Source organism: Phodopus roborovskii, unplaced genomic scaffold, assembly GCF_943737965.1.
Source record: "Phodopus roborovskii unplaced genomic scaffold, PHOROB, whole genome shotgun sequence".
Lineage (NCBI taxonomy): Eukaryota > Metazoa > Chordata > Mammalia > Rodentia > Cricetidae > Phodopus > Phodopus roborovskii.
This window is the reverse complement of record NW_026126461.1, coordinates 20,718,883-20,729,658: the sequence shown is the minus strand read 5'-3', so window position 1 is coordinate 20,729,658 and position 10,776 is coordinate 20,718,883. Positions and strand designations below refer to the sequence as shown.

Sequence of the window (10,776 nt, the reverse complement as noted above, 5' to 3'; positions counted from 1 at the left end):
GCTACCCTATCTGTTCCTGATTGATCAACATCCATCGGTCAAATGCTAGCTGTGCCACATCTTCTGCATACTCCAGAAGCATGTACTCCATGTCCAGCTGGAAAAACATTCTAGGGGGTTGTTAATAGACTACATAAACAATAAATTGAAGAAAGCATTGTGTTGACTGTTACTCAGGAATTTTTTGGAAATCATGAAAAGAGTCAACAATTTTACATGAAGTTGTAGTAAAAAGTAATTAACACAATCACAGTACTGAAAATCACAAAAGCTTTTGACTAGACATTTAAATTTTTATTTTCATTAAAACTGTGAAAAGAGGTTCATAACACATAGATGTTTATGCAACTTTAGGAAAGTAAGTTTCTTATGGCCCAAAGTGACTATTCTACTTTATCCCTTTCATATTGTGTAGCTAGATTCCCTTAAATCAACCAGGTTTCTCTATGTGATACAGTGGCAGTATTTGCTGATACAATTTTAGAAAATGTCATTTACTACACACAGGAAGTTAATCTAATCATGTGAAATAAATTCAATAGTGTTCTAAACGTAAGAAACGAAGAACTGATTTTTAACTCTGTTCAGAATTTACAATTTCTAACTGAACATTTTTCCCTATGGAAGAATAAATTCAGAAAAATCAATATTTACAAAGCTAACAAGGAAATATAAAGAACTGAAAAGATAAGTAGATGCATTCAACAAAGATTTTTATTTTAATTATCCACAAAACAATATTACAACATTTTAGAAAAATATTAAGTTTAGGTTACCATTGTTTATGTAAAAAAGGTGTTTGTGCTAGAAGGCTGCTTTTGCCAACTTTTCTTTTTTGGTAAGGGTTAAAAGTTCCAAGTTAAGACAATAAAGATGAAAGCTGTTGAAAAAAAATCTTCAATGTACAAAACTTTCTCTTTTTTGACAATTTAAAAATACATAACAATTTAAACTGAATACACATTAAGTTAGTGTTGTACCCTCACTATACAAGTGTTATTATAAGAACTACTCCATTCATTTAAAATCTAAAGAATGCCATCAGCTTTCCCTGTCTTATTTTTCTGATCAGAATTAGTAGATAAACACAATTTTATTACCCTTTAGAGAATGCTTAAGAAAACTATAATACCATAGTTCACATGAAGCCCTTTAAAATACTCATGTCACAAACTGTAGACATCAGGGCAAATAAGGACAACACTTTTCTTAAGAGACCCTATTGGCAGAGGATTCAGTACTGAATAGGTTAAGTAAAAAGAAAACAAATACAACTTTTAGTACCAGAACTTTTGCCAACTTGCATGAAGTTCACTTGTCACATTTAAAAAGGTTTAAATTTGAACATAATTTACTATGGCACAGATCTTTAAATTTAGTGATTAAATGATGGTAGTTTAAAATTACATGCATAAGAGAGAGTGATACAATGTTTTAAAGTGTAATTATAAAATACAGCATTTAAAAACATAAATACTACACTTTTATTTAGCAGACTCAGTTTCCCCCTTGCCTGACCTTTAAACCATTAACACTACTCAATTCAAATTAGTATTTCATAATTTCTGAGTTAGAAAAAGTCATTTTGAATGTTTTACTTCTACAATTTAAATGGGCAAAAAATTCCCCCTTTATTGTTAACTCAGAGTAAGTATTCTTCCTCAAATTAATCATATGATGAAAGAAAAATATGACAATCACCAAGTATATTTGAAATGTAAGGGCAGTTTCAGAGATTTGAAAACTGGAATTCTAAAAAGGTTCTGTATAAAACTGGGTCACTGAGATTAGTGCTAAGCCTTATTTCACTATTTTGAGGATGTAAAACTTAGTGTATATGTTAAGAAAAATGAGTTTTACAGTCATACTTTATAACTTTTAAAGCCTAGGAAACAGCTAATGAGGAGCTCTGAGTGTCAGCAAAGCCATGTTGTCACTCCACAACACCAACATTAAACATTCCATCTCATCCAAATACCTGTAAAACTTTCACATTTTCTTCTCTCATATTTATTTAAATACATTTTCCTCTCTCCTATTCTATACTTAATACAAGCAAAGTGCATACAAGTCCCTGATCTAGTGATGTTTTCTATTTGTGGAGACCATCACCATAAAAACATACTAAGCAACACCTTACAGTACTCCTTCTATTTTTTTTTTAATGGACTTCTTATATGCTGGATTTTTATTTCTATGCTATGAAAATATTAAAAGATTTTACCTTGGACTGGATAGTAAATTTTACTGGTACATTGCCTTAAAAATATCAATACAACCTTATAAAAGATTAACTCACTTTCTGATTACCTTCATTATTCTAAGTTGAACAATTCAAGAAATGAATAAATTTAAAAAAAAATGTCTGCTTTCCAGTTCTATGAACAAAGTATGAAAATAGTGTATTATGCTTCCAAATTCCATGGCTGTGGTTTAACATTTAATCAAGGTTTTGATGATATTTATAACCCATTTTTTTAGTTTTGGAAGACTTGGCCCATTCCATACAAAAGGAGGCCTGTGTTAAGACTGCACACCAACTGTTAAAGAGAGGAGGGAAAAAAAAAAAAAAAAAAAAAAAAAAAAAACTTTTGAGGGGAAAAAAAAGATTTTTTTTTTTTTTAAAAACTGGAATGGAATTATTTGGTCCCATGAAATTCTTTGATTTTAGATTTTACTGTGGTATAACAGTCCAAGTTTTGTCCACATCAATAAATAGTTTTCCCTTAGCCATTCTGAATTTTGGAAGAAAAGTAAGCGATTAGTAAACAGTAGTCTTGTTGCTCTTTCTTACCATGCTATCACCCACACAGTCACAATATCTTAGCTTGACTTTCTTTGGACCCTGAAGCAAGTTGTAAGATGGATCATTGGTACTTTAGAGTTTAACACTTGGGAAAAAAAGTGGTTTTGTGCAACCATATCTGGAATTCCAGTTTACCATAAGAATCACGCAGAGTGAAGAGTATCTTCTCATTCCTGTGCATTCGGAACTCACACGAGGTCTTTATGTTTTGGCAGATCTGTGCACACAGGCTACTTGGATTATAAATTTTCTCCTGGTTGGTACTGTGGTTCTGTAGCAGTGAAGTAGTCTTCCAAGAAAGACTGAATATATTCAAATGTTGGTCTCTCATCAGGGTCCTTCTTCCAACAAAGATTCATCAATTCATGGAGGGACTCTGGGCAGCCCTGAGGGCAAGGCATCCGGTACCCTCGCTCTACTTGTTCCAGAACTTCCCGATTTACCATACCTAGGGTCAAGATTCAAAAATTAAAAATAATGGTCCTAGTCATGAATAGTAAAACAGAGTGAATATCATAGCCACTAAATCAAGACATACCAAGTATATCTAGTGAAAAGACATTTTCAATGGAGAACGGAATAAAATTTTAATATCAATTTATTATAAAGAAAAGCTGAAAAGTGATAATCTGTATTTTAATATGACCAATTTTTCATTCCATTTAAACTTTTACCTGTAACATAGTATCTTTAAATGCCAAATAAATCTGACTGAGAATTTAGGGTAGACTGGTATTTTTCTATTAACATTTAATAACTCCAACTTGAGCTAATGAGGAATTGCAAGTGAATTAGGAGAAAACTATTTTTTTTTTTTTTTTTGTATATACTAACTACATAACTATTTCAAATCACTACCCTGAGTTTCTTTATCTATTTATCACCTATTTGGATTTGTTTTACTACACAGTTCATTTTTTTTTCCTTTTGTAAGTTCCGTCCCATGATTGATGACTTACTATGCACTGCCCTGAGCTAGCAAGTGCACTCTTACTAAATTTCTCTTAACACCATCTCATTGTGACAGTATAATCACCTAGGAGAAAGCCTCTGGGCATGGCTGTGAAGGATTTTCTACATTGAGATAAGTCTCTAGGCAGACCCATGAAGGATTATCTAGGCTAGGTTCTTTGAGGTGGGAAGGCCAATTCAACTGTGTGTAGCACCATTCCATGAGCTGGGGTCTTGGACTGAATATAAAGGAGAAAGAACTGAACTCTAGCATTCATCTCTCTCTGCTTCTTGAGTAGATACAGTGAGATTAGTGTCATATGCTTCTACAGTCACGATTAATTGCTATGATGGGTTAGTACCTTCAACTGTGAGCTAAAAACAGCCTTATCTTTCTTCCTTAAGTCAGGCATTCTGTTTCAGCAACATGTAAAGTAACTAATATACTTGTCAAGTCAGCCTTGATTTTTTTTCCCCACATCCCATTATCACCTTCCCTGCCAGCCAAGATAGGCTATCCCTTATTTCGTGTGATCTTATGCTGACCACCAGCAGTAAGATTGTTCACTGACTATGATTACTTTAAAACAATGAAACATGATAAAACTATTTCCATTTTTAGTTATGACTTTCTAAGGAGTGAGGGAATTCTCAAAATAATTAAAACCTTAAAAACTGAAGGAGAATGTTTTCATTAAAGAAAATAGCATGTCTTAGTGAAATCCAATATATTTTCCTGCTACAGAAATAAAGCCAGAAGTTGTTAAGACACATGCAGAAGAACCAAATATTTAACATTCAATGAGGGCCTTAATGTAACTAGAGACCTTTTGTTACTGATCATATATGCCTATGAATTCTTGTACTTCTTAACAGACTATTATTAATTGACTAATATTAATTAATCTAAATAAGCCTGAACCTATAAAACCAACTTTACCAATTACTTCCCACTTTTTTGGGGTGTGTTCGTGCCAGAGACAGAGCCTAGGACCCTTTTCTTTTTAAAGATGCATTGTATTTCTAATTGTGTGTGTGTATGTATGTATGTATATGAGAGGAGCAAGGAACAGAAAGGGACGGGGAGGAGGAGAGAGGGAGAAAACAAGAACTTGCAGGGTACACAAGAGGCATTGGAACTTCTGGAGCTGAAGATACAGGTTATTGTCTCGCATGATGTGGGACATGGGACCTGGGATCTGAGCTCCAGTTCTCTTAAGCACTATCTCTATGGTTTCTGAACCCAGGGACTTATATATACTAAATACATGCTCTACCACTGAACTATACTTCAGTATCAATTCCTAACAACTCTTTCATTCAATATATGACCCTTCATATTTTCCTGATAATCACAAATACTTGACAGTTTTTATGCCAACAGATTTAAAAGTAAAGCATGGCAGAAATGGCTTCCACTTAATCTACCATTTCCTACGGAAGCACTCCTAAGATTCTGAGTAAGACATAACTCTGGAACATGACAAGAAGCCAATTCTTTCATACCTGCTCTTTATTAAAAAGATAAAAAGACTCTAACACTTAATACTTAGAACAGATAGCAATGGCTTTGTATTCTGTCAATGAAGTATTTTATTATTGCTTATATTTGTTGAGGATATTTTGCTAAAACAGTAACAAATAGAAACTGCTGGTGCTGCATGTTAATCCTCTTCAGAACCAAAGATGAACAACACACTATCCTTTTCTGTTTTGAAGCCTGGAAATCTAGGGGCTGAAATGGTAGGTAGCTCAATGGTAGAGTGCTGGATTAGCACATACATAGTCCTAGGTCCATTCCCTAGCACTTCCCTGCCAAAATTAAAAGAAAATCTACAAATTATTTATATTCTGCTTCTTAGCTGCATATGTACTATATACTTACAGATATGTAATTTGTTATATATTTTTGGACTTTTTTGTTTCCCTGTTCAACTAACCCTGTTATCATTATTCAATGATCATTTATTTGTTCTCTAGTAATATGTTTTACGTTAAAGTCCACAGTTACACAGGTTTTCTTTTGGAAAGCCCCCATTTTAAGTGTTTAATTTTCTAAGAGTTGCCCTGGACATGCTATCTCTTCACAAGAATACAATAACTACAACATGGCTCTTTTCCCCCACATATCAACAGTCCTCAACCCGTGGGTTGTGACCCTTTTGGGGGCTAAATGACCCTTTCATAGGGTCACTCATCAGATATCCTGCATATCAGATATTTATATATCAATTCATAACAGTAGCAAAATAGTTATGAAGTGGTGGAGGTCACCACAATATGAGGAACTGTATTAAAAGGTCACAGCATTAGAAAGGTTGAGAACCACTGCACTAAATAACTTTGCCTTTATTTTTCTTTCATAGAATACAAATTTTTGTACCAACATCTATTTTATGTGACATTCTAAATCACACACTATGGATTATTTCTTTTTCTTCAAGACATTAGGTTTTATTTTAACAGTAAATTTACTGTCAAATCACCTGGTTCTTACTTGGCAAGACCTAGCTTTAGGTTTTCTTTAGTTTTACCTTTTCTACTAGAGAACTGCTGTCAGAACACAGTCCAGGAATGGAGTTCTGAGGAGAATTCTGAGTGCTCATGAGAATGCTCCACGAAAACAAGATAAGATTCTTGTGACCTCAGTTTCTTCAAAAACACAAAATTATTCTTTGGATATATTTCTGTGCTTCTCCTGGGTGTGCTCCTCCAAGGTGTAGCACAGGAGTGAATTCTCTTTGGATAACTCATTATTGCTTGCTGCTGTTTAAACTTTGCTTTATATGCTTCTGTGTAGGTGAAGGTTAGGAGGACCTACTGAAAAAGGATTTTATAATGCAGAATTTCAGAGTTCTTTTTCTGGGGCTCCTTCCCTTTTTAGGAGCACTTGTATGTCTTTCTTCTTTGTTTAGAAACAAACAGACAAAAAAAAACAAACAAAAAAAACAAACAACAACAACAACAAAAAAAAAAACTGATGTCTTCATTTGGACTTCATCAATATGCCCACTCAGAAAATGTTGGGGAGAAACATGATATAAATGTAGGTCTCATTAAAATAAATAAATAAATAAATAAATAAATAGAGATTGCATTCTTCCTTGGTGGCTGTGAAATACAAAAACAACTGTATTGTGTATCTGTCTAATTCTATAGTTGTTTCTAGTGACATAGTAGATATTAGATTCTCTATTGTGGCTAAAACAGAAAGTATACCATGATTAAAACTTCAAAGTGAATTGAGTTAATATAATTGTTTTTTCATCTCCTCCTATATTTGCTGATATACAGAAAATAGAACTAGATTTTATCCAGCATTATGATTGAAGTAGTAATAAACTAAAAGAAAGACAAAGGATAAAGTAAACCCAAGGAAGTAATCATACTGCTTGACTGTAAAATTTAAAGTACAAAGGGGTTTCAGGAAGAGTGAGAATGGCAAAGTTGGTACTAATACATTAAAGATCTTGGTAGTATCAAGAAATTGCTAAAGCTGGGTAGAAATTGTGGTAATGAGAGGAATGCAGTTATAGGTAATGTTAAGGTTGAAAGTGCGAGAATGACAAAATCACAGGCAGAAAATGCCCAAGCTGTGACAGATTCGAATGGGAAGAACCACTGACACATGTATTGAGATGACTATTGTGTCTTTGGTATGTAGGTAATTTTCAGATTCATGAGATCCCATTTATTATTTGCTAATTTTAGTGCCTGTGCTATTGTTGTCATGTTCATTCCTGTGCCAATGAGTTCAAACATTTTCCTTACTTTCTATTCTATTAAATTCAGGGTATCAGGTCTTCTGTTGAGGTCCTTGATCCATCTGGAGTTTTGTGCAGGGTGATAACATAAGGATCTATTTGGATTCTTCTACATGGAGCCATTCAGTTTGACCAGTACTATTTGTTAAAGATTCTGCCTTTTCTCCAGTGTGCACTTTTAGCTTCTTTGTCAAAAATCAGGTGTCTGTAGGTATGTGGAATTTAGGTCTTCAAAATAAAAACAATCTAAATAGTCATCAAATATTAGGGGAGACAATATCTGGAGAGTCTTGTATGGACCCACAAGGCACCTTGAGCAAGCCTGAGCTATTGACTGGAACATTCAGCAGTCTTAGCTGGAACATCTTGCACCACAGTAGTTATTGATACTCTTCCTGATTTACACATCTGTTGGGGAGGAACTAAGCTGGAGAACTTGTAGACTTGACTCTGAATTGTTTTCCACTGTGCTGTGAGTCAGTATATAAGCCCACTCCTTCTCCTCAATAAATGGCATTCCTGTTGGGAATAACTTACTGTCTTGTCTCTTATTTAAATCTCTAGGCCTTTGCCCAACTAGACATCTTATTAACTCCAAGTAACACCACCAATGCCAGGAATGTTGATGTGGACCAAAGGAGTCCCATAGAAACACTACCATCAAATATCACAGGCCAAGGCTGTTGGTTGTTCTCTACAACCTAATGGTAAGGCCCTACTTCAGGAAAAAACAAAACAAAACAAAACAACAACAAAAGCCCCAAAAGAAAAAAAAAAAAAAAAAAAGAAAAAGAAAAAGAAACAACCACTCATGATACTAAACACAGAGAAATTGAGCTGGTGTCTAACTAGAAGCTTTAGCCCTACTGATCAGTATTCATGGTGCTGGAAGGTACTCTGTATGCACTGGAAGAGAAAGGTCATCAATATCATTCAGTTACCTACAATAGCAACTGACTGCAAGACACACTGGTGCAATAGTGTCACAAATGCCTACAATGTTATATATACATGGGATGTCTTTATCAAAGTCCTCCCCTTAAGGTTCAGGGGTTGATTCAGAGGAGGAAGCAGAAAGATTGTAATAGCTAGAGGTGATAGTTGACTCCAAGAAAACACTGTCTTCCAGATATGCGCTCACAGAGACTGTGGTTAATAAACAAGATATACACAAGTTCAAGCTAGATGGGGTCCTAGCACTGAAAGTAGAAAGTAGGCAGAGCATCAATAAGGTAATTTCAACTGAAGACCTGAAAACAAAGAGAAACATCAGTTTTCTCTAATTGAGTGTCACTTTGTGTATCAACAACACTCCAGGGCAGACCTTGTGCCCAGAAGTACTTTGCAAACACAAAACAAACTCAATGATATTTCTGTAACTTTTTTCAAGACAGGGATATTCTGTGTATCCCAAAACTAGCTCTGTAGACCAGGCTAGCACTGAACTTAAGAGATTCACCTACCACTGTGCTTAACCAAGTGCTGAGAATAAAGGCCCTGTGTGGCACTCTTTTGTTTGTTTGTTTGTTTTATTGGTCTTTTGCTTTGATTTTCACTTTTGTGGGTTGTTTTTTCTTTTTTTGAAAGAGTGGAAAACAAAGATGGGTGGATAGAATGGTAGGAAGGATCTGGGACAATTTTGGAGGAGGGAAAAAAATGATAAAATATATTGTATGAAAAGCTAGGCAGTGGTGGTGGAGAATGCCTTGAATCCCAACATTTGAGAGACAGAGACAGGAAGATCTCTGAGTTAGAGGCCAGCTACAGAGTAAGTTCCAGGACAGTTAGGACTATACAGAGAAACCCTGTCTCAAAAAACCGTGTGTGTGTGTGTGTGTGTGTGTGTGTGTGTGTGTGTGTGTGTGTGTGTGTGTGTAATGAAAAAATTTAGTATAAAAAAAAAGGTTAAGGATTAATTAAGACAGGAATGGATTATTATTGGACAGGGTGATGTGGAATGGCCATTAAGTGAGAAGAACTTGTATGGCTAAGTGTCAGCACATAATGATAGAATGTGGACCATGAATGTGACAACACTAGATATATAGCTGCAAGTAATAAGGAATGGCCCGTAAGAGAAGATCATTATAGTAATTCTTCCCAATGATTGGATTTTCTATGCTTTCAAATTCCTCAACTGTTAGGATCCCTCAGTGGACATGTTTGAGAGGTAACAAGTTGATGGTCTATTCAATTATGTTGAATTTCAATTATGTTAAAATTTCTTCTTGCTCCCAAAAACCTCTATCAATATCTTAATTTCTTGAGTAAAATAGTTTGTTTTTCCTCTAATTACTAAGGAGGAAACAATGCTTCTCAAAACAATCTTTTGAGTCTAGAATATCTTACTTCTAGAAAAGAATAGTTACTTGGAGGGCCGATGTAACCTAGGATATTTAAGATATGCTGCTGATATGAGAATACAAAACATGTAAAAGGCTTTTTTTGGAAAACATCCTAGAGGCGAAAGCCCAAGTGAATGTACGACACACTGCCTGTGCTTGCTCAAGGATTCCAGCTCTCATGGATTGCTACATATCCAGTACCAAAATAAAGGGGCAGGAAAGAAGAAATAAAGTCTCTGTCCCTCACAATTTTGCAGAGTGTACCTCTCATTGAAGTCTATGTTGAGATAACTAAAGAGCTAGAAAAACATAAGCTTACCTGGGTATGGCACTCTCCCCTTTGTTACCAGTTCTGTCTGTAGAATTCCAAATGACCACACATCTGACTTTATCGTAAACCGACCATATAGTGCAGCCTCAGGAGCCGTCCACTTGATTGGAAATTTTGCACCTAAAAATATTGGCAATCTTAAATATTTTTAAAAAGTCTATTTATGTAAGTGTAAGGTACACAATTCTAATCTCTGTCAATATCCCAATTCTGTATGTTGTAAGTTTAAGTCTTCAGACACAGAAAATATATGGAAAAACTGCATTGACTTTAAATTTTTAAATTAAATCTGTTTTTTTCTTATATTTAATGATACAAAAAGTTGCTAGTAAGAATAGTTCATGATCCAATAAAACAGCAGTAGAAGTTTTAATAAGACAAAAACACGAATTATAATATTAGAAACTTGGATGCAGGGAGTACATGGGATCTTGATCTGTATTAATCTTAGGCTAGTCTTAAATTCTCACAATCCTGGCCAGGTGGGCATGGTGGTGTACCCCTTTAATCCCAGCACTCAGGAGGCAGAGGCAGGTGATCTCAGTGAGTTCAAGAGCAGCCTGGTCTACAGAGCAAGTT

The 10,776-nt window shown here is 34.8% G+C and overlaps 1 protein-coding gene across 1 annotated transcript in view; it reads right to left on the bottom strand.

Moving 5' to 3' along the window:
• Positions 1–2,666: 2,666 nt before the first annotated feature.
• Yes1 (YES proto-oncogene 1, Src family tyrosine kinase) overlaps positions 2,667–10,776 on the bottom strand; it is a 45,792-nt gene continuing 37,682 nt past the window's right edge. Inside the window, exons 11-12 of the mRNA XM_051190927.1 lie at positions 10,186–10,317; positions 2,667–3,254 (exon numbers count right to left, since the gene is read on the bottom strand). Coding sequence (XP_051046884.1) covers positions 3,046–3,254; positions 10,186–10,317 — 341 coding nt within the window. The 3' untranslated portion in view covers positions 2,667–3,045. The remainder of the gene's footprint in view (positions 3,255–10,185; positions 10,318–10,776) is intronic.